This window comes from Acinonyx jubatus, chromosome A1, assembly GCF_027475565.1.
Source record: "Acinonyx jubatus isolate Ajub_Pintada_27869175 chromosome A1, VMU_Ajub_asm_v1.0, whole genome shotgun sequence".
In the NCBI taxonomy this organism is placed as follows: domain Eukaryota; kingdom Metazoa; phylum Chordata; class Mammalia; order Carnivora; family Felidae; genus Acinonyx; species Acinonyx jubatus.
In genome coordinates, this window is record NC_069380.1 from 207,210,645 (window position 1) to 207,238,495 (window position 27,851).

The window sequence follows — 27,851 nt, forward strand, 5'->3', positions numbered from 1 at the left end:
TACAGTTTTCTTGTTTATTATTATTTTTTAATGATTATTTATTTTTTGAGAGAGCGAGCATGAGCAGGGGAGGGGCAGAGAGAGAGAGGGAGACACAGATTCCGCAGCAGGCTCCAGTCTCTGAGCTGTCAGCACAGAGCCCTATTCAGGGCTCGAACTCACGAACCATGAGATCATGACCAGAGCTGAAGTCAGATGCTCAACCAACTGAGCCACCCAGGCATCCCTGTATGTATACATTTAATATAGGTTCAACGTCTTTGGTCTTATACCTTTAAGGTTAGCTACCGTGAGATCATGACCTGAGCTGAAGTTGGACGCTCAACCGAGTGAGCCACCCAGGTGCCCCAAGAGTTACAGTTTTCTGATGCTAGTTGTCCACGGTCTAAAAACAATTGTTTCATGCCTATTTCTCAGAGAAGAAAATGAGCAAGGCACTCTTGTGTCTACCTCTGACCTTGCTGGCCTCTTCCATAATACCCCCTGTGCAATCATGTGAAATTCTGAGTACAGAGGCTGGATGAGTTCACGGAGTTAAGAGATCTGAAATGTGTGCTGGGTTCCTACTCTCAGATTAAAAATGCAGCTTAGAATAAGGAGACTTCAGCATTTCTCGTTCAGAGCGCTTCTGGGGAAATTCTTTATGAACTCGCTAAGGTAGGTGTTCAGGAGGTTGGTAACATGAGGCAAATAGCTCCTGTCTCCCTCCTCTAGGTCCTTCCTAAGTTGGAAAACTCTCCCTGATAAAGGCAAGAACTGAGCTAGAGCTTGGGGAACAGGCTTGGAGGAGGTGGGAGCAGGGTGAAGGCACCAAGGTGGCTCAGCCTCTCTGGCTTTCGCTTTTTCTAAGGTATCCCCTCTTTTCCTTTTCTTACCCCCTGCCCCCACCAAATTCTGGTGTTGTGGTTGCTATTTTCTGAAGAGCACTACTTTAAAATAACTTTTATTGTGTCATAAAATAAACAAGACAAACAAGACAAATATTTATTCATTGTTGAACACCTAAAAATTACTGAGCATCCTTAGAGAACTATCTTAGATGGTATTTCCTTTTAATGAAATAGGTAGTTGGAATAGCTGGAATAATATAATGCATGAAGTTGTGTGTCCAATTTTTAAAGCCTAGTATTATGAACATTTTTCTAAAAATTTTAGCTCTGCTTTTACTTGTTGTGTTAGCTTGGATAGTTACTTAGTCTCGGTAAACCTCAGTATCCTCATCTGTAAAATGGAGATAATAGTAGTACCTCCTTCACAAGATTGCTGTCAGGACTAAATAAGATAGTATACATCCCACTCTTAGCTAGTGCCTGACATATGGTAAGCACTCATTAGCTGTTAGCTAATACTTTTTCATGTCATGAATGAGTTCATTATATCATCAAAGTATGACTTTTCAACGAGTGTGTATTATGTCATTGTATAACTGTATCGTGACTTATTCAACTGTTGCCCTATTTTGGACATTCATACTTGGTAAGATTTTTGCGTTATAAGTAATTTTGTGATGTAAGTCCATTGAATATAAACCTGTCTCCCTTTCATGTGAAGGTAAATCCCTGGAAGTGGAAGGAATAGATGGGGAAAAGGAACGGAACATTAGTGGAAGTAGAGTTTCCTTCATCGATCTCAGCTCAGACTCCTCACATAAGGCCTCTGAGAAAGGAGAGAAGCATCTTGGGGCTGGCTTCTAGAGGAGCTTGGGCTAAAGGAGAGAGGAAGACCCTTTGGGACATTTATGCCTTCCCTCCTTTTTGTTTCAAATTCTCAGAGGGTTGGGACTCACTGAACTGGGAAGACCTGAGGTCTATGTCCACAGCTCACTGGCCAAGTATGTGACGTTGGGAAAGTCACTCAATCTCCCTGGGCTTCCTCTTGGATAAAATGAGGAATTGGACTCGACTTCTAAACTTCCTTTAAATGCTAACATCCTTCAATCTAAGACTCTGACAACCTCATATCTAATATCAACAGACTCCACTTCTTACTTCAAGTGGAGAATTTAGTTCGTGAAATCTTTGGTTAATACATGTTTTCCAGAAGCATTTATCCCACATCTACTATTCATCCATCACAGAGGTGAATGGTCTCCAGTCTTCGAGGAACTCCCAGTCTAGTAGGGAAGTAGGACAATTATATTGACACACCGCGACAAGTTCTATAATAGAGGCTATTGCTGAATCCCATGGAAGGACAGAAGGAGGAGATATCTGTTATGTTTTTAATGGTGCTGAGTGTGTGGGTCAGATTAGGAGTGGATCACCCAGGAAAACAGGCAAGCTGTCTCCAATCTCTTTTATGTATGAGCCTGATTCTGAGTATCAGTGAAAGCTCTCTTGATATGAGATTATTATCTTAAAACATCTCCATAAAGCGAATATTGCCAAGAAATTCCAAGATGAGAGAAGGGAAGTTGACTACAAAAATGAACAAGACCTTGTCTTTACCTCCTAAATAGGGATGGGAAAAGGCGGCTATGGAAGTGGTCAGTATGGAAAGTTAAGTATGGAAATAATAATAATAAGTTATGGACAGAGCAATTTTATTCCTGAGAGATCTGGGGTGTTCTTTCTGGCTTGTTGAAAACAATGTTGGCTTTGGAGTTAGAGTGGACAGGTAGCTTCAGGATCTAGGATAGGTTGCCTGATAGCTGTATCAGTAAACAGACCCAGGGACACTTACCTGGAGATAATGCCCCTAGAGCTGGGGTATGTATCAGACACTGAAGAAGATGCTCCTTTCTCCCTTCCTCTGGTCACCAATCTTTTAGTCTTTGTTTACATATCTTAAAGGTGTGAATAGTATTTTCCCCTGAAGGAATATTGATGAAGTAGTGAGTATGAGGGCATTTGGCACATGTTAGAGCATTACTGTGGTTCTGGAAGGAGGATATGAACTAGAGCCTTGAAGAACGGACTTATCCAGTAGACTTTTTAAGGAAGATTTTGGCATTCACCAGGGAGCTGTGCTCATCTGCAGAAGGGCACCATCCAGGAGCAGTTGCTGGCACGGGGCCTAATGCTGTGTGGCAGTGGTGAAAGCTCTCACAGGAGAGGGAAATGGAGCAAAGGGGAAGGAGGACAGGGCCAGCTGACCACATCTCAGTCCAACTTGGCCAAAGTGCCAGTAGGGAAGGGGTACTTAGGCAGAGTAGGGTCTGGGGGTGGGGTGACTTCTTCTGAAGTGCTAGTCATCTAGCACTATGGGGAATGTGACAAATAGTGGTTAGCACCCCTCCATCTCTGTCCCTCCTTGTTGTGTTCCAAAGGGGAAAGTTATGCTGAAAGGGCTTAAAAAAAAAAAAAAAAAAAAAAAGGCAGGGCAAGGGAAAGATTAAACCAAGCAGGGGTTGCCGGGACAATAGTGAACAGACATCTGGGTTGAGTGTTTGGGGTTGTGCAGTGAAGGAGAAATGCCCTGAGAAGTGCTGGGCTTTGTTCAGAATTCAGACATAATGGCAAAGGCCAATGAGATCCTCTCCACCAACCCCCCTCCATCCCACCCCCCCCCCCCAAAGTCCACCCAGACAGAGAGGGGGAGAGATAGAGAGGCGGGAGATTTATTTTGATGTAGAGTGTTCTGAAAGCAATCCAGAAGGGAACGGAAGTGAGCTCAGAGAAGGGAAAATGTAGGATATCCTAGGGCACTTTCACAAGGCACCAGGACAGGAGAGAGAATCCACAAAGCAGTGCGGTGACTGCTATCTCCATATGTACGGAATGCCCGCTCTGTGCCTGCAGTTGAAATAGGCGGCTTTTTTTTTTTTTTTGAACAGAATAGCATTTGCCGGATTTGGGATGTGTTATCTCAGAATGTGTTTCCTATGCCTGCTCCCTTGTTCCCAGCATGCTCTGTCCAGCGTAGTGAAGGTGCCTGGTTAGATCACTGGGTAAGGCATGCACTATCTCTCATGCAAGCACAATCACAACATAACTAGCAGTTAAAAACATGGACTCTGGTGCTACACTCTCTGGATTTGTAATCCAGTTCTACCACTTGGGCGAGAACTTAACCTTCCTGGGACTCAGTTTCCTCATTTGTAAAATGGGATAACAGTAGTATCAGCTGTGGACTGTTACAGGGTTAGACAGGTTACACATGTGAGGCACTGAGGAGACTGCTGGGCACGTGGTAAGAACTATGAAGCGTTGGCTATCATTATTATAAAATACCTGGTGCTTAGAAGGTATTCGAACGATGTTAAGTGCTGTCAGAAAAATCATCGTATCAAACAGTTCCTGAATCCCTATGTATCCATGATGCTACGTTTTATGCTTATTTAAGGTGCTCAACTGAAGACATGTTTTTCGCCTGCTAACTTACTTTCTGGGGTGGATGCACTGATTTGGACACAAAGAATTGAAGAATAAAATGAGAAATCAGGCACAAAAAATAATGCATCAAAAAATAAAGATGTGGGTCACCCACGTGGCTCAGTCAGTTGTGTTTGACTTGATTTTGGCTCAAGTTATGATCTCATGGTTCATGGAATTGAGCCCCCCATCAGGCTCCCTGCTGATAGTATGAAACCTGCTTGGGATCTTCTCTCCTCTTCTCTTCTGCCCCTATCCCCCACCCAATCAATCAATCAATCAATCAATCAATAAAATTAAATAAATAAAAAAAGATGTGAGCATAAAAAGCCAACCAAAATTTGTGCTTACTATCTTAACAGAGCAATCTCATTTCTTATTGGTAGGGTTTTAAAATTGGTTGATAAGTCGTGGCACCTGGGTGGCTCAGTTGGTTAAGCATCTTACTTTGGCTCAGGTCATGATGTCATGGTTTGTGAGTTCAAGTCCTGCATCAGGTGAGCTCGAGCCCCACTTCTTTCTCTCTCTTTCTCTCTGCCTCTCACTCACTTGCACCCTTTCTCTCACAAATAAAATAAAAATAAAAATAAAATAAAATAAAATAGGTTGATATGTCAATTTGCAGCTGTTAAATAGTCATATGCCTACATGTAAGGAGGTCTCTATTGGGATATCACAGAAATCATTCTTATCCTGGTGAATTGTTTTCCATAATAATAGCTTGTTATTATAATAAATTATAAAATATTTAATGTTAAAGTTATATGTTATAATAAATATCATATTTATAGCAATATTTTATTTCTATAATAAAATGTTGAGAGAATACCAGCTATGATGTCATTTAGTTATCTCAAGGATCCTGTGATACAAAATATTTATTATTATTCCCATTTGACAGATGAGAAGGTTGAAATTGCTCAAGTTCACATAGTTAATGAAGGGTACAGCTGGTATTTAAACCTAGAACCTAGAACCATTTGAATTCAAATCTATATTCTAAATGACAAAGAATCTAAATTATTAGATTTATCTAATTTAAATTATCAAATAATTTAGATAATTTAGATTATCAAAAAGATATCAAAAGAAATAGAGTTGTGGACTGAAACTAACAGGAGTAGATAAAATAAGGATAGATGGAAAATTCTGAATGTACCTTCATAAAACCAGCTGTTTGAGTTTGAAACGGACAAAATATGGCTTAATAACAGATCATGTGATATATGCTTAGGTTTTCTTTCTTTTTCTTTTTTCTTTTTCCTTTCTTTTTTCCTTTTTTTTTTAAGTTTGTTTATTTTGAGAGAGAGGGAGTGGAAGAGAGGCAGGGAGAGAGAGGGAGAGAGGGAGAGAGGGAGAGAGGGGGAGAGAGAGAGAGAGAGAGAGAGAGAGAGAGAGAGAGAGAGAGAGAGAATCCCAAGCAGGCTCCACACTGTCAGCGCAGAGCCCAATGTGGGACTCGGGCCCACGAACCATGAGATCATGACCTGAGCTGAAATCGAGAGTCCAATGCTTAACCAACTGAGCCACCCAGGTGCACCTCTTTCTTTTCATTTTTAGATTTAATTTTAATATGAGCCAACAAATATATAACATGGCTGCCCATAAAAGCTAATTGCTGTGGTTGCAGCAATCTGCAGAAACACAACCATAACAGGGAGGAACGGACAAATAGAACACTAAGAATTTGTGTCAGTGAAGGGTCTGGAAAATACGTTTCTAACAATTTCAACAACAAGGAATTGCTGAAGGAACCATAGTGGTGTTGTTTTCTAGAAAGCAATGATGGTTATTATAATAATACCTAATTCTGATACAACAGTTTCCTTGACTCAGGCTTATTTATGTATTAACTCTTTTATACCTTACAACAATGTTATGAGTAGATCTATTATCATTTCACTTTTATGGATGAGGAAAATTTGTTATGCATCACAGAAAACTAACAGAGTAATTCTCTACCTCTTGTGCTTCCCTCTGCCCTGCCCCTCCCCAGCCACCACCTTGAGCTTTTTCTTTTCCTCCTGACTTGTGTTTTTAGCTTCTGCCATGGTCACATGTAAGATGTAAGTGCAGTGACAGAGTTTTTACTTTAGTATGTGGCCAAAGCTGACAGAGGACTAATGAAAACCCGTATCTCCTTTCCCAACTGTTTCCAGATGTGATGTAATGAATCCCTCCTTTTCAAGAATAGCATGCGAGGGGCTAGCTGTTAAAAGGAAACAGTTCCACATGTGAGCTAACTCCTTTTACTCTCTGACAAGCTGTTGCCTCTGCTGGCCAGGGTCTACCAGCCAGGTGTCCTCAGATGTGTGCCATGGCCAGCGAGATTCACACAGCCATGAAATTGTCCATGAGTGGGAAACATAGGAAATTACAGGTTAGGTATATGCAACATCTTGCTGGATGTAAAGGTTGAACAGTCCTGACACCGACAGATATACAGAAAATAGTATAAACTCTCTTGCTATCATGATTTTGCCATTTGTTACTTGATAACTCTATTTAAAAATTTTGCAATAAATACTTTCAGCAGAAACAAGCTAAAAAACAAAAACAACAATAAAACAGAACAAAACCCCCAAACCTGAAAGAGTATACTTAAGGAAAAATAAGGTCCTGAATGTTCATTTCTCAAGTTTGTTGATGATGAATATAAAACTTGCACAAAATGTTTGTTGACCTCAGGGGTTTAGTGATATCATTAAACACATGAAAAGCAAAGACACACATCTGCTGAAGAAGCAACAGCACCTACTTCAAAGTTAGAAGTTATTTTAAGAGGATTGTGTCCAAAGAAAACAACTTAACATGTGCAGTTGCGGAAAGGTATGTTTACACATCACTCTTTGAAGTGTGACTTTTCATTTAGATCAAATGTCTGTTCTTCTAAATTAATTTCAGTCATTTTCAATTTCAAGATCTCTTGTGTATTTATAAGACAATGTTAAAGTGTTGCTCTATTAGCAATAGAAGAATTTTGCAACCAGTTAAAATAATTCCAGTTTTCTGTCAGGGTCATCAAATACTTCAAAATAGGAAATCAGACCAGTTAAATTCCCATTAATGATTCAATTCTTTTTCCATCTGACAACTCATGAAGTCAAAGTAAAGCTTCCAGAAGATTTTCTGTTGAAGGCAAAACATCTGATATAATGGTGAATACTGTGATAAATTTAGTAAAAAAGTTAACACTGAAGATTAAATTTTTTTTTTGCTGTGGAGATATTAATGAATATATGTTTTTGCAGAGCATATCAACATGATAAAAACTGTGTTCTAATTATGATATCTGGGGAGCAGAAATATAATTGGAATGGATTTTGGTCCATGCACAAATCCTAATTGCGTTGAAACCAACTTTAATATTTTGCCAATTGAAATAGAAACTGATAATGGTTACATTTTATAAATATTTATATATATACACAAAGTAATGGATTACAATTTTTGGGTGTGTGTGCAGTAAAGCTGCAAGAACTTCACCGTAGCAGTATGTATTTTCTCTTAGTCACGCATCATCAATTGAATCTTATGAATGTTTGAGCTTTTTGAAAAATTACTTGCAAAATCAACTTAAGTATCAACCATGGGGAAGAATTTCTCTAAATTTTGATTGCATTCTATCCAAAATCAGTTGGAAATGTTTAATCAAATTATTCAACAAAGGAACAATCAAGATCTTTAGTTCTTAAAGTTTATAGCAAACTGTAATTATTAAAATCAAAGCTTGCAACAGGGAGATATTGATGTTTATCCATACAAAAGCAAGGGAAGAAGCAAATACATTAATTAAAGAAAACTCCAATGGGGAAAGAGCTCCACATGCAGAATAAAATCTTTTGATAAAGATTTGGTTTTTAATTTGGTAAGTTTATATTCTATTCTGGAATGGATTGAAACTGAGAGGACCTGTGATTGTGTATAATCTACGTTTGATGAACTATTTAGAAAAATCATTAAAAACCACCTTTTAAAATGAACTTTATCTTATAAAAAATATTTGTTAAAGAAGATACTCTGGGGAAAAAAAAGTACCTGTAAAAATATTTAAGTTGAAATATGAACAGATCTTAATTTAAACATTAAAATCTGAGGGGCACCTGGGTGGCTCAGTCACTTAAGCGTCTGACTCTTGGTTTTGGCTCAGGTCATGATCTCACGGTTGATGAGTCTGAGCTCCACATCAGGCTCCATGCTGACTGTGCAGAGCCTGCTTGGGATTCTCTCTCTCTCTCTCCCTCTCTCTCTGCCCCTCCCCCACTCACTCTGCCTCTGTCTCTCTCAAAATAAATAAATAAACTTGAAAAAAACAGATGTTCAAAAATTAAAATCTGAGAATAGTCTCTGTTTAGCAGACTTTGCTCAGAGTTGCCTAGAGAGTGCCCAGCACCCGTACAGAGATTGATCTAGATCTCTTAGATAAAAATATGGTCAGAAGAAAGGGGTCAATTGAAGCGGTCATGAATTTCAAATATATTAATCATAAAATTCGACTATGAATAATACTGAAGGCAAATTTATGAGAAAATTAAAAATAATAATTACATATCAAAAAATTCTTTACAAAAATACTAGTGATAGGGTCTTATAGACAGATCAAACTAAAAAATTTATTAAAAACATGAAAGTGTACCAAGGATAATTATTTCACATTTATTAGTTTTAATGTTCAGATAATTTACATTCAGACTTAAAGTTTATCCTAATATACTCAGGTACATTAATTTTAACTTTTTAAGAAATAATTTTATTTTTGATAATAATTTTTTTTAATGTTTATTTTTGAGAGAGAGAGAGACAGACAGACAGAGCACGAGCAGGGGAGGGGCAGGGAGAAAGGGAGACACAGAATCTGAAGCAGGCTCCAGGCTCCAAGCTGTCAGCACAGAGCCCAACACCTGACTTGAACTCACGAACTGCAAGACCATGACCTGAGCTGAAGTCAGACTCAACCAACTGAGTCACCCAGGTGCCCTGAGAAGAAATTTTAATAAAATAATTTGTAAGTTCTCCAATAAAAGAATACCAGTTTGTTGGTCACTTAATATTCCAAAATGTTATATAATTTTAGTTATTTGTCTTAAGTTTTTATTTGGATATAACTTCAAACTTACAGAAAAGTTACAAGAATATTACAAGGAGGTCCATTCCTTCATGTTTCCATTTTGTTCCATTTACTTTAACATTTTCCCTTTTCTCTCTCTCTCTCCTTTATCAGTGTGTGTACATAAAATCTTTTTTTTTTTTTTCCTGAACCATTTGAGGGCTTAAGACACCCTTGCCCTTTTTCTACAAAATCATTTCATGTGGTTTTTACTGAAATTAAGGATATTGAATTCAGGAAACTCAACATTACTATAACACTGTAATCTATAGTTCATATCCAAAGTTCACCTCTTATCTCAGTAATGTCCCTTGTAGCTATTTCCTTCCCATCCAGGACCCAACATAGTTACCACATATAGCAGCAGTCGTCAGGTCTCTTTGGTACCCTTCAATCTGAAATAGTTCCTCAGTTTTTCTTTGCCCTACTTAATTAACCTTGACAATTTTAAAAGAACAAGCTAGCTGTTTTGTCCCTCAGTTTGGGTGTGATTAATTTCAGACCATGCATTTTTGGCAGGGATAATGTGATATGTCCTCAGTGCATCACATCTGAAGGCACATGGTGTCAGTTTGTCCCAATATTAGTGATACTGACTTAGATCATTTGGATAAGTTGGTGTCCAGCAGATGTCTCCCCCGAAGGCATAGATATATTTTCTAAGAAGTAATTGGAGGTCATACAAATCAAATTTTTACCCGCTATATTTAGTATCAGTTGATTCTATTAATTGTCCTAGATTGGACCAATGGGATTCCTTCAAGCTAGATGGCTCCTTATTCTTTTGGGATGATCTCTTATTCTTTAAACATTTCCTTAATTTTCAGCATGAGGTATTACAGGAAGCCTTACTGCTTCAGGTTTGGAATCAGCCTTTTCTCCAAACATCCATGGCTTTTTAGTAAAGAGTGGTATTTATAAACCAAGATCTGACAACTAGTTGTGCTTCCTGTTACATGTGAATCAATGCTTATAATGGTAGTGCTGATACACACACACACACACACACACACACACACACACACACATATACACAAGCATGTACATATATGAACTTCTCTCTCTGTATGTACGGGTATAGAGCCATGAATTTATGCTCATATCCAATTCAATCCAACACCACAGGATACATTCTAATTTTCTCCCTTCTCTATATAATATACAAGTACTCGTTTGTTCATGCCTGGAATATACAGAACGTAGCTTCACAATTGCTCAACCATACTACTGTGAAAAGCAAACTGACTAGCTAGAATTTAATATATATTTATAGTTTTATTAGGTAAAAATATGTCCACTGAAGTGTAGGATCTCAAGTGTACAATGTGATGGAATTTTTCAAATGGATATACATGTGAAACACAATCCTTACCAAGATAAAGAGCATTTCTATGACTCCAGTGAGTTTCTTTTTGCCCCTTCATAGCATTTCAGTCCTTCCTGTAATACACATACTCAAAGGTGATTTTTTTTTCCTTTCTGATTTTTAAAAACCACCTGAATTTAGTTTTACCTGCTTTAGAACTTCATACACAAGGTCAAGAAGATACTCTCCTAGATTCTCCTAGAAGCTTTATAGTTTTAATTTTTATTGTCAGGTCTATGATCTATATCAAATTAAGTTTTGCGGATGATAAAATAGGAAGGAGTTGAGTGCCATTTCTCCCTCATACATGAATCTGGTTGTTTTAGTACATATGTTGAAAAGGCTTTCCTTTTGTCCTCATTGCATTGCTTTGGCGTCCGTGTTGATAGTCAAGTAATTGCTTAAGTGTATTTCTGGACTCTTTTTCCCACTGAAATTTGTCTATATGCTATTATCACACTGTCTTGATTATTGTAGCTTATATTTAAGTCTTAAAATAAGGCAGTGTAAGTACTCCAACTTTGTGCTTTTTTTGTTTAAGATTAGTTTGGTTACACTAGTTTTTTTTTTTTTCTTTCTCATTTGCCATATACAGTTAGCATTATCTTGTCAATGTCTCTAAAAATACCTGCAGGAATTGTAATTGGGATTGCTGTGATTCTATAGATCAATTTGTAGAGAATTGGCATTTTAACAATATTGAGTTTTCCCATCCATGAACATAGCATATCTCTCCATTTATGTAGGTCTTTAATTTTTATCTCGGAGTATTTTGTGGTTATGAGTGTAGCGGTTTTGCACATTCTTGCTAAATGTATTCCTAAGTATTTTATGTTTTTTTGATGCAATTGTAAATTGAGTTTTCTTAAACTTTATTTTTCAATTGTTTGCTGCTAAGAGTAGAAATCCTACACAATAGATTTTTAAATATTGACTTCTTATCCTGTGATTTTGATAAAATCACATACAAGTTTTATAGTTTTGTAGCTTCCTAACAGCTTTCAACTTAACATTTGTGATGTCTGTGATTGGGAAGAGTTTTACTTCTTCTTTTTGAATCCTTTTGTCTTTTTTCCCCCTTTTACTGGCTGTATTGCAGTGGCTAGATGATGACATAGTTTTTTATCGAATTTGTGTAAGATTGATATTATTACCTCTGTTGTTTCTGATGAGTAGTCTACAATTATCAATATCATTGTTCTCGTTTTAGTCATATGTCTCTTTTATCTTAATGCTTTCAAGATTTTCTTTTTATCTTTGGTTTTTCAGTTGTTTGATTAGGATGTGCCTGAGTGTGTCCGTATTTTTCTTTGGGGAGTTGCTAATCTTTTTGCATCTGTATGCTGTTTTTCAAAAAATTTGGTAAACCTTTGGCTATTATTTCTTCAAATAGTCTTTTTTCTTTTATATCATTCTTTTCTTCTGGGGGCTCTAATTACAAGTACATTAGTCTGGCTGACATTGTCTTCTAGGTTCCTGATGTTTTGTTCATCTTCTTTGAATCTTTTATTTATTTATTTTTCTCTTTTTATGTTGGATAATTTCTATTGACCCATTGTTAAATTCATTAAACCTTTCTTCAAACTCCATACTCTGATTCCTCAAACCAGTAAGACTGGGACTTGCTGCTTATGCTGTGATTGCCTTAGGCTTGTGTGGACTGGGGAGAAGTCTCAGGCAAAAACTATATAAACACAGATTTTATTGAATTCAGTTCTCTCTCAGAGATTGACTACCATCCAGTTTCTACTGCTTTTGATTGCTCTCCAGGGCCTTTAAATGGTTGTTTAAATTTTTTTTTCATAACTATCTGTAGAAAACACAAGCTACCTTGTCAATATTAGATATGGGAGTAGGAATACAAATACTATTCCCTAATTCACCCAATAAAGGAAAAATATGTTATATAAATATCATTAACAATTGAAATAGAACAATACATTATAAAAATAAAATGTTTTAAAGATTTAAAAAGGCTTGTATAAATATTTGGGTTACACTTGGCAAACTTAACCTTAAAATATCTCATGTGTTAACCTGAGCCTATTAAATCATCACTAGAATGTAGCTCATGCCACTTGCAATTCACCTGGATCAACAGCTCCTGCACCGCTCCATTTGCTCTCTAATGAACCGAGTCTACAATTATGTACTTGAGTGTTATGGCTGCATCAAATTGCTCTCAAGGTTTCTAAATGCATACTCCAATATGTCCTTGTCTCATGGTGGCTCAGCTGCAAATATTCACAGATTGGCATAAGTCTGCAAAATGCATGATGAGCAATGCTGATATACATGTCATTCTTCTGGAACTGTGGATGCACCTCTGAGAAACAGCTGTGCATGATTGTTGAGAATAAGCTAGGTAATGAGTTAAGTGTATCCTTGTTGTGTAGTGAGTACTGCTGACCTTAATCCATCTATTTGTCTATATTCTACCTTTGACAAACTCTTGCCAGACCAGTGGCATAGTTGTGCATTGGGGACCAAGGTCTCTTTCTTCAGAGGATTGGTGGCCAACACAGATACTGTGACCTACCACTGTTTTTGCAGCAATAACCAAGTATTGTATCTCACTATCAAACCACCTGTTTTCTACAGACACTTCATCATCACCAACTGTGGCAGATCCTGGCACCTGTCAGTGGATGGACTCTTCATGGTTTTCTGTTTTCTTCCGTCATGAAGATGGTAATCTTACTGGACCGAGTAAGATTCCTTGGGTTTTTTCTCTTGGCATGGGAGGTGAGACAACCTAAAGAGGTAGGCATACTTTTTCACAATAGAGGAGTGGCATGCACAGTTATTTAATTTGAATATTAAAAAAGGACAGTTTTATTTTGTACCCCATATTAGGAAAAAGGGACATATAAGTCACCAAAACAGATATATCCAAAGAGGTACATCTAAAACTGCAGACAGCAAAGTCAACGATAACACTAGAACTAACTATCTGTGTTACGTTCTTTATAAATACTGATACTTTTAGGGCAGAAAGTTTGGTTGAGAATGCATTGACTAAGTGGACAAAATCCTCATTTAATTTGTGTAAGTCTTTCCCAAAGAAGTAGAATTTAGAATATCCTATTTTTTTGCTATAAATTTGGGCTTGGTTAGATATTGAGACCAGTGATGAAGATGTTTGTGTGGAGAGAGGAACACAGAGAACTAAATTTAATTAGTTTAATTTACCAAGTATTATTTTTGTGATCTGTTTTTACTCTGTTTGGGCCATTGTGTTGATTCTGAAATGTTTATCTGCCCTTGGAGATTTCGGTGATGAGAACATTTTAAGAACTCTGAAAAATTCTGTAGTTCATTAAATGCAATCACCTGTTGGCATGTGGTCAAGACATAATTCACAGGAAAATATTTGTGTTGTGGGATTAGTCCATATCCATCAGGCAAAAGCTTATTTGGTCAGTCATCTTTCCCAAAAGTCCTGGCAGGGAGACTTGGTGTCTGTATTGTTTTATAATGACTCATATCAAGGGTTAAACTCCTTGATCCTTGCCGGGGTCATGTTGTCAAGCTTATGCTGGATACGGTATTTTACATTCTTCACCCACTAACAGCGGCTGCAAGGCTCTCTCCTTTTCTCCCTCCAAAGTCAGGACTAACCTCTTCTTCATTCCTCCACCCCCATTCTTGTTCTCTTCTATTTTTTAACACTCCACTCATGGACTGCCTGTCTGGATTAGGAGGCAATGGAAGAATTCCACTATCTTCTTGTAAAAATTTTCAGTGACAAGCAAAGAGTGTACAGTCTGACAGGGAAGGTACCTAATTCGAGATGACAATGTGTGAGCCCGATGCTCTAATTAAGGTGAGCACACACTCTTGTGGTGCATCTGGGAGGAAGCTTGCCTGGAGAAGGTCTGAGAAGATTTTCTATATTAGAAGATATGTAAGAGAGCACAAAAATATAATTTGAAAGACAAATAGGGGCTAAGTCATAAAAGAATTTGAATGACATGTTAAGGAATTCAATCTTTAGTGTGAATTATGAGGAGCCACAGAATATTTGTAAGTGCCATGTAAGGTTCGTGTCTTTGAAAGCTCTCTCTAGTGGCATTACGGAGGATGAACTGTAGACAGAAGATCTAATGAGACAGCACTGAAGAAGAACAGGTGACAAATTGTAAAGGCCTGAAAGTGGGGGCAATGAATTTGTATAAGAGGAGAGAAATACACAAGCTATTTTAGAACTTAGACTCCATAGGACTTGGGACTGGCTTGGATGGAGGGTGGGCAGATGGAATAGGGCTCGCGAGGAGTTAGGATGAGGTCTCCCAGGCTTGAAAGACTGATGGATAGTGGTGGCACTGGTCAAGAGAAGAAATATAAGAATAGAAACAAGTTAGTCAGCGAGGGACAGTGGGGGGAGGTGTTTAGGTAAGAGATTCTAGTTTAGTTTTGAACACATTGGATTTGAGGTGTTTATGGGGATATAATAATAGATTTCTAAGCATCGAATAAAGGAGAAAGGTTTTTGTTTTTTCTTCTGACAATTGGTAATTCTCAGTAACTTTTCAGTCCAGTGTATTTTTTCAGTCATACTTGTATTGTTATAATTTTCTTGATTCTTTTTTTTGGCCACTCATAGATATATTCCTGGCTCCCTTGCATTCATATTCTGTGAGTTATTTTTGTATCATTACTATTTTTTATTAGAAATATATTTTACTGTGAAATATGCATTCCATATTTTGTTTGCATTATTGTTTGATATCTCAGTTCAAAACACTTTTTTTAAGTGATTTTTATTTATTTTTGAGAGAGAGACAGAGACAGAGAGCAAGCAGGGGAGGAGCAGAGAGAGAGAGGGAGACACAGAATCCCAAGTAAGCTCCAAGCTGTCAGCATCAGAGCCTGATGCAGGGCTCAAACCCACAAACCCTGAGATCATAACTTGAGCTGAAGTTGAATGCTTAACCAATTGAGCCACCCAGGAGCCCCCAAAACACTTTTTACACATACATTTTATTTTCCTCTATGCAGCAGTGCTACAAGTAGGTTTATCAGATAAGGAAACTGAGACTTAGAGGTGGCAGGCAAGCACCTGGCTTGTGCAGAAAGTTCACAAAAATAAAGCTGGAGAAGTGGGCCTGCTGTAGGTCTGCGGAAGAATAACCAGAAGTGAGGGTCAGAGCTGCAATAAGAAGAAATAATTTGCTGGTATGAGAAAATTGGAGGGGTCACTAGCCAGCATTCAAATCAGCAGAATAATGCTCTAGGCTGGGCTTCTGGGTGTCTGGGTGTCTCAGTAGGTTAAGCTCAGGTCATGATCTTGTGGTTCCTGGGTTCGAGCCCCGCGTCGGGTTCTGTGCTGACAGCTCAGAGCCTGGAGCCTGCTTCAGATTCTGTGTCTCCCTCTCTCTCTCTGCTCCTCCTCTGCTTGTGCTGTCTCTCAAAAATAAAACGTTAAAAAAAAAAGAACCTCTAGACATTTGCATTCGATCTCACGTATTAATGGAACATCTACTATGTGGTTGGCACAATGTTAGGAACTGAGGGTATAACAATTAAATAAGACATTCCTTCCCCTCCATGGGCTAAGAGTGATGTATGTATAAACAGTTGACTATATACAACTGCTAAGTTCTAAAGTAGAGCAAAAAATCATCTACCTTGGGAATAAGGGAAGAGAGAGTAGTTAATATTGTCTAAGAGTTCAGGAAAAGGAAAATGAAGAAAGAAGTTATATTTGAGCCAAAGTTTGAAAAGGCTGGAGAGATGTCTACAGGATTGGAAAGGAGGACAAGGGAGTTCTAAGTACCAGGAAGAACAAGGGCAAAACCTGGGAAGTGTAACAGTGTATGGGGGTGGATATAGGTTGGGTCAAAGGTATTACCTAGGGTAGAGCCCCTCATAGAGGCACATCCATGTGGAAAGGTGGCCATATTATCACCATGCTGTGGAAACTTTTCAAAGGCAGGTTGGGGGGATAGGTGAGGGAGGGGACTCACCACCTCTTTTAGTGGAAGAATCAGCTGGATTGCTGACACTGTGATCTAGATTTTTAAATAATCTCTTATGTTCACAGGTTCTAGGAGGGGTGAGAAGATTGGCCATGAGTGAAAAGTTTGGTGGAGAATACTCTCCCCTTCTCTTTACCTTGAAACATGGGCAAGGTTTCAGGCAACTAGTTTTCTACAGGTCGTTAGGTCAGACACCATCACCTTGGTGTTATTTGGGATTCAGAGGTTCTTAGCTCCCTGCGGTAAAGATATCTATGAAAAACTGGGTAGAAATCAAATGTTTACCAATTCTGGGAGAGAGGGCTGTGTGAAAAATACAGGGCTCAAGTTCACCTTGAGGTGGAAATAGGATGAGCAGGTCCACCCAGCAGAGTAGATAGTCTGTGGAGGTCAACAAGATACACGCTGAAGGACTGTGTGAAATTGGCCTCCAGTGAACATGGGTATTATGTCCAGGACAAGGCTCATGTCAGTGAGGCTCTTTATAAAGTACTTATATCTGATGTGAGGGGTAGGGAGACATTGCAGGCTTTTTATCATTGGGTAGTGAACACGACCTCTTGGGGAGATGATTCTGATGGATGGAGAGCTGGGAGTCTCTGATTACATGTACATTTTCAGTTCCTGGGTTCTTATGAAGTGGAGGGAAGCCTTCATATCATTTTCCTGATAAGCAAACTCATTTGACACCATCAGACTCTTCTTCACAATGGAAGGTTCTGGAGTTTTGGATAAGTATAGGACTGAGTTGAGGAAAAATAGCCCGAAGCCTGCAGTCAGTAGCTGAAACCAGCAGGCATTTATCAGCCCTGTGCCATGTGCAATGGCTTTTCCCAAGTGTTTTTTGTTTTTTTTTAATCTGTGTTTGCTTCAGTCTCAGGGGACAATCTATTCAGTCACCAGAAGGGATACCTTCAAAGAGTTTTCTTGGATAAAGTCCACTCATGTGGTCAGTTGTGACCTCATCTTACTGCTCCAGGGGCCCTTGTTTGGGACTTGATATCTCCAGTTCCTGCTTGAATGGGAAGCAGAGAGGCCTTTCTTTTTAGTGCCTCTCATTTTGGAACACATCAGAAACCACCAGTTAAATGTTTTTACAGATTTTTTTTTCATTTTTAAATAATCTAGCCCATTGCCCTGCTTATTGTCAAGAATCATTAAAGACAGCCAACTGCTTATATTCTTTTCACAAACACAAAGTGGGAGGTTTGGGGAGGTGCAGCGTGGGGAGAATGGGGCTTTTCACTTTGCTGGCACAAAATTTGGAACTGTAGAGGAAGAAGAATAAAAGTACTGGTTCAGATTTTCCTAAACTAAATTGCGAACTTGATGTTTCTACCAGCAACCATAATACGTATCTCATGGAAATGCCCATATTTCTCTTTCTTAAATGTCTCTTCAAATTTGAAACTGTTCCAAGGGGGCTCCATATTCCCCCATTTTATTTATTCTTGAAAGCAAGGCTCCTGGTCGACTCCCATAACTCCTTGGAGGAGAAGCTACCCGTCAGAGCGTCTTTCTCCCACCAGCTGTAGATACAAATCCAAATGTCTCAACTATTCACATCCTGATCCCATAACTCCATGGCTTGTGCAGAGTGTTTGACTAACAGCTGAGGGGGAGGCTGGGAAGGGCGGGAGGGGCAGGGGGCAGGTCTCTTGTTAGGGCCCCAGAGAGCAAAGCTGTGCATGGGACCAGACCTGCTTCCAGAACAGGCCCCTGCTGCCAGAAACAACTCATTCCCTGAAGAGCCTCTGACTCATGCCTCTAATAGGACTATTATGGTTTCCTGGCTGCAAAGTTGTCCTTTCGAAATGTAGGGTTTTTTTCTTTTTGAAATTTGAATTCTGAGTTATGTGTGGTGGATTAATTCCCCTGTGCCATGGTCTCACAGTGTTTTTTGAAGCTCTCTTCACAGTATCCCTTTGCCTGACTAGATTTTAAACCCTGTGTACCCGAGGACTGGAGTCTGCTCTGTATGCTACTGTATGTCCAGTAGCTGGAATAGTAAATGGAGCATGGAGGCATATGATAATTGTTTGTTGAATGAATGAATGAAACATTGATGTGTTTTGCCTATGCAGCCCTACCCAGGATAAAAAGATTTTAAGAGGCCTTAGACCTCATAAAGCAATAACAGGGGGACAACTAAGGAACATGTCCCAGAATTTCACTAGGTTTTTTGGGGGTCACGATTCAACAAGTGTGGTCATCTGGTTTCTATGCTACAGTAGAAATAGAAGCAAATTGGGACAGGGAGGTAGGGTGCTGCTAGAGAGAGGGGACTCTAATAGGAAAGGAGGGAACAGCGGAGTGTGAGGCTACTGGTTGAAGGGGACTCTCACCCCACAAACTTCACGAGCATGGAGATCATCTTTACATTTTACCAAAATGTAATAATTGCACTGGAAAGTGGCCATGTTCAGTTATCTGGGACTGATACTTACGTGAGCTAGTTTATTTCCAAATGGTGCTGAGCCACTGAAGTATTAGCATGTTGTGGCATGTTCATTTTATTTCTTCGAATCCTGTAGAAAATCCACCACTTTTCTTTGACAAGAGTAATAAGAATTGTGTCCTATTCTGTTTCTACCTCACAAAATAGAAGACGTTCCTCAATGGCCAAAGGTTGACCCAGGCTTGTGAGGAGGAGAATCTTGTACCTTGTTAGAGTCTTTATGAACATTTTGGGGCACCTGGGTGGCTTAGTCAGTCGAGTGTCTGACTTTGGCTCAGGTCATGATCTCACAATCCGTGGGTTCGAGCCCCACATCATGCTCTGTGCTGACAGCTCAGAGCCTGGAGTCTGCTTCTGATTCTGTGTCTTTCTCTCTCTCTGCCCCTCCCCTGCTTGTGTGCTCTCTCTCTCTCTCTCTCTCTCAAAGTTAACTAAACATTTAAAAAAAAAAGTCTTTATACACATCTATATTGGAAGTTTCCTTCAATCAAAAACAAAGAAGAAAAAGTCAAGAGGAGCACCTGGGTGGCTCATTCGGTTAAGTGTCCAACTTCGGTTCAGGTCATGATTTCACAGTTTGTGAGTTCAAGCCCCGTGTGTTGGGCTCTCTGCTGTCAGTGCAGGGCCCACTTCAGATCATCTGTCCCCCTCTCTCTGCCCCTTCTCTACTCATGCTCTCTCTCTCATTCTCTCTCAAAAATGAATAAACATTAAAAAAAGAAAAAGAAAAAGTCGAGAGAAGAAAACTATGACAACAAGCTATCTATACTCAGGGTACAGAGATGCTAAAAAGTACAGTTCTTATTTTTACACAACAAATAAAGGAATAGAAACTTCTAGTGATTTCACAGGAGAGAAAGACAGAGAGGTGAAACCTGGAAGAAACTGAGGAGCTTTTAATCAGATAATGGAGTTTCAGGTATTTGCCAACAGAAGCTGTAATTCTTCCAAAAACTTTTTTATGTTCATGCCACATTGAACAATAGTTGCTTCAGATTTCTAGGTAAGGAGAAAAAATTGCATGACTCAAGCCATAAAAAAGGTGTCCTCATTCCACAATTTAATTTTTGAGGGCACACATGGGTTTCTCTTGGTCTGTGCTTATTCTAAGCAGGCACCAGGTTGTCTAGCTTGCAGGATGCCACTCATTTAACACCTGGAGGAAAATACATGCCAAGCACTAACACTGTCATGTGAAATATTTAGAAGTAGTTACATCCAAGTTATTATTGGAAAAGGGCTTGAAGAAAAAGGTGAAAAGAATGAAAAAGGAAAGATGAATTCTTTCTTTGTTCCTCTCTCTCTTTCTCTCTTCCTCTCTCTCTTTCTCTCTTTCTCTTTCTTTCTTTCTTTCTCTCTCTCTTTCTTTATTTCTCTCTTTCTTTCTCTCTCTCTTTTTTCTTTCTCTTTTTCTCTTTCTTTCTCTCTTTCTTTCTTTGTTTTTTTCTTTCTCTTTCTTTCTTTCTCTTTCTTTCTCTCTTTCTTTCGTTCTCTCTCTTTCTTTTTTTCTTTCTCTTTCTTTCTTTCTTTCTTTCTTTCTTTCTTTCTTTCTCTCTCTTCTCTCTCTCTCTCTCTCTCTCTTTCTCTCTCTCTCTCTCTCTCTCTCTCTCTCTCTCTCTCTCTCTCTTTCTCTCTTTCTCTCTTTCTCTCTTTCTCTCTTTCTCTCTTTCTTTTCTTGTAGAGTTAACATATACTGTTGGGTGCCTGTGGAGCTCAGCCGGTTAAGCGCCCAACTTCAGCTCAGGTCATGATCTCACAGTTCGTGAGTTCAAGCCCTGCGTTGGGCTTTGTGCTGACAGCTCAGAGCCTGGAGCCTGCTTCAGATTCTGTGTCTCCCTCTCTCTCTGTTCATCCTCCACTCACACTCTGTATCTCTCTCAAAAATAAAAATAAAGATTAAAATTTTAAAAACCAGTGTTATATTAGTTTTAGGTGTACAACATAGTGATTCACCAATTCTGTACATTATTCGGTGCTCATCAAGACAAGTGCATTCTTAATCCCCTTCACCTATTTCACCCATCTCCCCAACCACCTCCCTTCTGATAACCATCTATTTGTTCTCTATAGTTGAGAGTCTGTTTTTTAGTTCGTCTCTTTTTTTTTTTCCTTTGTTCATTTGTTTTGTTTCTTAAATTCCACATATGAGGGAAATCATGTGGTATTTGGCTTTCTCTGAACGACTCATTTCACCTAGCATTATACCCTCTAGCTCCATCCATGTTGTTGCAAATGGCAAGATTTCATTTGTTTTTATGGCTGAGTAATATTCCATTGTATATAGACGATATCTTCTTTATCCATTCGTCTATTGATGGACACTTGGGCTGCTTCCATAATTTGGCTATTGTAAATAATGCTGCAGTAAACACAGAGGTGCATGTATCCCTTTGAATTAGTGTTTTTGTATTCCCCAGCAGTGTGATTACTGGATCACAGGGTAGTTTTATTTTTAACTTTTTGAGGAACCTCCATACTGTTTTCCACAGTGGCCTCACCAGTGTGCATTCCTACCAACAGTGCATGAGGATTCCTTTTCCTCTACATCCTCATCAGCACTTGTTGTTTCTTGTCTTTTTGATTCTAGTCATTCTGACAGGTGTAAGGTGATATCTCATTGTGGTTTTGATTTGCATTTCCCTGATGATGAGTGATGTTGAGCATCTTTTCATGTGTCTGTTGGCCATCTGTGTATCTTCTTTGGAGAAATGTCTATTCATGTCTTCTGCCCAGGTTTTAATTGGATTATTTGTTTTTTGGGTGTTGAGTTGTATAAGTTCTTCATATATTTTGAATACTAACCCTTTATTGGATAAGTCATTTGTAAATATCTTCTTCAATTCAGTAGGTTGCCTTTTATCTATTTATCTTTTGATGGCCATTCAGGTTGCTAACACGTTTTAGCTATTGTGAATAATGCTGCTATGAACATGGGTATGCAAATATCTATTTACGATCTTGCTTTCAGTTCCTTTGGGTATATATCCACAAGTGGAATTGCTGGATCATACAGTAATACTACTTTTAATTTGTTTTTTATTTAAAATGTTTTTAATGTTTATTTATTATTGAGAGACACAGAGTGTGAGCAGGGGAGAGGTAGAGAGAGGGGGAGATGCAGAATCTAGAAGTAGGCTCCAGGCTCCGAGCCGTCAGCACAGAGCCCGACATGGGCTTGAACTCACAAGCAGTGAGATCATGACCTGAGCCGAAGTTGGATGCTCAACCGACTGAGCCACCCAGGTGCCCCTATTTTTAATTTTTTGAGGAACTTCTATCCTGTTTTCCATAGCACTGTACCATTTTACATCACACCAATAGTGCACAATGGTTCCAATTACTCTACATCTTTCTCAACACTTATTTTTCAGGGTTTTTGATAGTAGCCACCCATTGGTGTGAGGTGATATCTCAGTGTAGTTTTGATTTGCCTTTCCCTAATGATTAGTGATCTTGAATATCCTATCATGTGCTTATTAGCCATTTGTATATCGTCTTGGAAGAACTATTCAAGTCCTTTGCCCATCTTTGAATTGAGAGGCTTGTTTTGTGTTGTTAAGTTTTAGAAGTTCTCTATTTATTCTGGATATTACCTTTATTAGATTTGATTTGCAAACATTTTCTTCCATTCTGTGGGTTGTCTTTTTACTCTGTTGATATCTTTTAGGGTACAAATTTTAAAAATTTTCATGAAATCCAGTGTGTTTATTTTTTTCTTCTGTTACCTGTGCCTTGGCATTGTCAGATCCAATGTTGTGAAGCTTTTGCTCTACATTTGTTATTTTTCTAGTTCCTTGAATTATAAAGTTAGGTTGTTGATTTGAAATCTTTCTTGTTTTTTAATGTAAGTAGTTATAGCTATACATGTCCCCTTAACAGTGCTCTTGCTGTGTCTCATAAATTTTGGTATATTGTGTATTTGTTTTCATTCATTTCTAAGCACTTCCTAATTTTTCTTGTGAAGTCTTCTGTGATCCATTGGCTGTTTAAGAGAGTGCTCTTTAATTTCCACAAATTTGTGAATTTGCCAGTTTTCCTTCTGTTATTCATTTATGTCTGACTTCATCCTGTTGTAGTCAGAGAAGATACCTTGTATGATATCCATCTTTGCATTTAATATCAAGATATAACTGAGGTATAATGTTTTACTAGCTTCAATTGTACACAATGATGATTTGATATTTGTACATATTGAGAAATAATCACCCCAATAAGTCTCATTAACATCCATCACCACACATACTTACGAATTTTTTTTCTTGTGATGAGAATTTTTAAGACTGACTCTTTCAAATATATAATACAATACAGCAACTTTCAAATATACAACACAGTGCTATTATGTAATGCTGTACATTACATCCTGAAGACTTATTTATTTTATAGCTGGAAATTTGTAGCTTTTGACCACCTTTACCCATTTTGTCCACCCCCCTATCCTCTGCCTCTGGCAACCAACAATCATTCTCTGTGTCTATGAGTTGTTTTGTTTTTTTAGATCCCACATATAAAGATCATATGGTATTTGTCTTTCTCTTCTGATTTATTTCACTTAGCATAATGCCCTCAAGGTACACCCATGTTGTCACAAAGGACAAGATTTCCTTTTTATAGATTACTAGATAATATTCCATCGTGTATATGTGTGTATGTATATGCCACATTTCCTTTATTCGTCTATTGTTGGACACTTAGGTTGTTTCCATGGCTTGGCTATTGCAAATGATGCTGCAATAAACATGGAGGTACAGATATCTTTTCAAGTTGGTGTTTTCATTTCCTTCAGATAAATACCCAGATATTAAATTGCTGGATCATAAGGTAGTTCTATTTTAAATTTTTTGAGGAACCTCTATACTATTTGTCATAGTGGCTATACCAATTTGCATTCCTGTACTTTTTCTTGACTAAGTCTTAGTAATTTGTGTATTTCAATGAATTTGTTCATTTAATCTGTCAAATTTATGGGATCCAAATTATTTGTAATATTGCCTTCTTAGCTTTTTAATAGCTATAATGTCTCTAGCCACAGGGTTATCAATTTTACTCTTTCAAAGAATCAGACTTTGTTTTTATTGATTTTTCCCTGTTATTTTTCTGTTGGTAATGTCACTAATTTCTGCTTTTAACTTTAATATTCCTTTTCTTCTACTTTGGATTTAATTTCTTCTTCTTTTCCTTGCTTTACTTAAAGCTTTGCTCATTGACTTTAGAAGTTTTTTTAAAAATAATTAAACAATTAATATTGTTTAAATTATCTTGTAAGACTGTTTTAGCTTCAACCAACAAATTTTGTGGTATTATTTTTTTCATTTTCATTGAATTAAAAATATTTTCCAGGGGCGCCTGGGTGGCTTGGTCGGTTTAGCGTCCGACTTCTGCTCAGGTCATGATCTCACGGTCTGTGAGTTCGAGCCTCGTGTCGGGCTCTGTGCTGACAGCTCGGAGCCTGGAGCCTGTTTCAGATTCTGTGTCTCCCTCTGTCTCTGCTCCTCCCCTGTTCATGCTCTGTCTCTGTCTCAAAAATAAATAAACGTTAAAAAAAAATTAAAAAAAATATTTTCCAATTTCTTTTGTGATTTATTCTTTTAGCTAAGGGTTTAGAAATGTATTGTTAATTCTAAACATTTGGGTATTTTTCATATATCTTCTTTTAATGGTATCTAATTATGTCCATTATGGTCACAGATGTTACTCTGTATGATCTTAGTACATTTCATTTTACTGAGCTTTATTTTATAGCCTCGTATATAGTCTTTCTTCATAAACATTCCACATGGGCTGAAAAGAGTACATATTCTGAAATTATAGGATATAACATTCTATATATATTAGGTCAAGTTGGTTTGAAGTGTTTTCAGCTCCATTTTGTCCTTACTGACTTTTGTTTAATTGTTCAATCAATATTTATGTTTTTCTCTGAAACAAAAGTATTTATCTGGTTGCTTAGAGCTACTTTAAATAGATTTGGAGTGTATCACTAATCTTTTTTACATTTACTTTTACCATTTCAGATTCCTAAGCTCTGAACTGTTTTGATCTCTCACTTGCATGACTAGATTTCATCATTAAGTAGGTTTTTAAGCCTAAGATTTTACATGTTTGAAAATTTCTGTGTTTTTTGTCTGAGTATATCTGTGAACTTGGTGCACATTATTCCAATGTCTTCTGGAATTAAGTTTTCTAGGTACAAGTCTGAGGTCATCCTGAATTTTTGTCCTTATTTTGACATTTTTTTCCTGTCTGGTAGTCTTCCTTTATTTATTTTTCAATTTATGTATTTTATTATAAAATATGGTATACACTTTCAGAGATACCTTTATTCCTGAATATGTAATGATGTCATATAGTATCAATTTTACCTGGTATGTAGTATGCTCTTTCAAGTTTACATATTCTGTTCTTCATTTTAGGAAAATTGTATATGATTATACATCTCCAAACACATTTTTTCCCTACTATTGTTTCTTTCTTCTTCAAGGACACAAACATTTTTAGGTTGAATTATCTTTGTCCTTTCTATCATATTGTTTTAATCCATTTCATTTCTTTTCTTTTTCTTATATATTCACTCTTTTTATCTTAAGGTGTTCCTTCCTACTGTTAATTTAAAATTCAGGTATATCTATTTCATCCTTTGCTAGATCTAGGTTACTTATCTGATATAAACGGTGAGGGTTTTTTTGAGTATTTTTAGTATGCTTTAATCATTCTGCCTCCTTTTCCATGCCATGTTGTTATATCATCTTGTCTTTGCACTCCTATTTTATTGAAGCAATACTCTTATTAAATTCTTCTATAGTATACATTCTAAAAGAATCTGCTTCTGTTTATTGAACTCTATTCCACTTTTAGTAATTCATTTGTTTTTTTTTTTTTTTGCACATTTCTTTCTCTTTTTGTATATTTCTTTATCTTCTTTTTGTTGTATCTCTATATAGTTTCTATTGTATTTCTTTTAATCTTGCTTATGCCTGGGAAGCTTTTGTCCAAACGTCTATTTTCTATAATATAGCATGAGACTTGACACATATTCCATTTATAGAAGGTAATTTTAATACCCCACCCCATGTCCCCTCCTCTCATCTGAGTTACCAGCAGCTGCAGACAGTTCCTGGCATGCTGACATCTTCCCTTCTCAAGCACCTACACATCTCCTCTTTACTGCCTGGAGCCCTTCTTTGATAACATGGGAGTTGGCTTGATTGTGTACAAGCACAGTCCAAAAGTATGGGTAGAATACTACTTCTAGGGGAAACTTAACTGATAGGGTATGGGAGTCAATGAATAAATGGTCCTCAGGGAGTATCAACCACAAAAACATATACTGAACAAGTGGACATGATAACTCAGTCATTAGAGATCAGCCAGTTTGTCCTCTGCCACCATACTGCTTATACAATGGGCCCATGAAGAATTTAACAAGGGTGTCAAGTATAGATATTCTGTATGGGTCCAACTGTTGTTGGGCTCTTTCTCACTAAGGCTCATCTAGTAATTGCCATTGCTCAATGTCCAACATGTTAGCACAGAAAATAGTGTTGCGCACTTGATCTGATACTATCCTTCAAGGACAGTAACTAACTAGTTGGTGGCGAGTTGCTTACATTGGACCCCTTCCACTCTAGAGGAAAAGTAATTCTGTCTACTTGAGATTGATAAGTATTCCAGGCACAGTTTTGCCATCTCTGCCCACAATATCTTGGCCAGCACCACTAACTGAAGGTAGAATTTCTGATTTATATAGGATCCTGCCTATATTGCCTTGGATCAAGGGACCAAGACATTTACTTTACCATCAAGAGGTGTGACAGTGGGCAATGACCATGGAATCCATTGTTCCTACCATATATTGCATCACCTAGAAGCTGCTGGCATGATAAAAAATTAGAATGTCTTCTTAAAGGCACAGATGAGGTTCCAGCTTGGAGAATAACACTTTTAAAGGTTAAAGTATGTTACATGGTACTTTGTCCCCAATAGGCTATCTTATGGTGCTTTGTCTTTGGTAGCTAAAATACAAGGGTGGAACGAAGGGGTGGAAGTTGAAGTGACTCCCCTCACTCTCACCATCACTGTCCCAACTAGGGAGTTTTTATTTTCTATTCCTACAACTTTAGGGTCTACAGAATTAAAGGTCCTGATCTTCAAGGAAGTAATCCTTCTACCAGGGGACACAATTAGGGTTCCACCGAATCTAAAGTTATGACTGTTGTTCTCATGTCAACACACCATCAGGCTAAAAAATGTTACCATGCTGGTGGTGGTAATCATGAGAATCTAATGTTTTCGTTGTAACAGTGGGCATGGTCTGAAAGTCAGTAGATCCTTCAGGGAACCTCTGATAATTCTGTGCCTGAAGGAAGGGCAGTTTCATCAAGTAAGGATTGACAAGGTCAAGGATACCAGGGATTCAGACATCTCAAAGACGAAAGTCTGCATTGTCTCAAGGAAAAGCAAGCTAGGATGGCAAAAGTTCTGACTGAGTGTTAGATGAAACTAGAATGGGTGCAAGGGGAAGGAGGAAATAAAACCAGTTGCTTTGGGCTTAGCCGAAGCCAAAAGAACTTCAGGTTTCCCCATTAACCCTCTTAGCTACAGCAGCAGGGATTTCAGCTTTTACCCC

The 27,851-nt window shown here is 38.0% G+C and overlaps 1 protein-coding gene across 1 annotated transcript in view; it reads left to right on the forward strand.

The window, feature by feature from the left end:
- Positions 1–521: 521 nt before the first annotated feature.
- The window catches only part of RANBP3L (RAN binding protein 3 like), a 281,333-nt gene continuing 254,003 nt past the window's right edge, over positions 522–27,851 (forward strand). The window contains exons 1-2 of the mRNA XM_015078046.3: positions 522–657; positions 13,388–13,477. Coding sequence (XP_014933532.3) covers positions 13,435–13,477 — 43 coding nt within the window. The 5' untranslated portion in view covers positions 522–657; positions 13,388–13,434. The remainder of the gene's footprint in view (positions 658–13,387; positions 13,478–27,851) is intronic.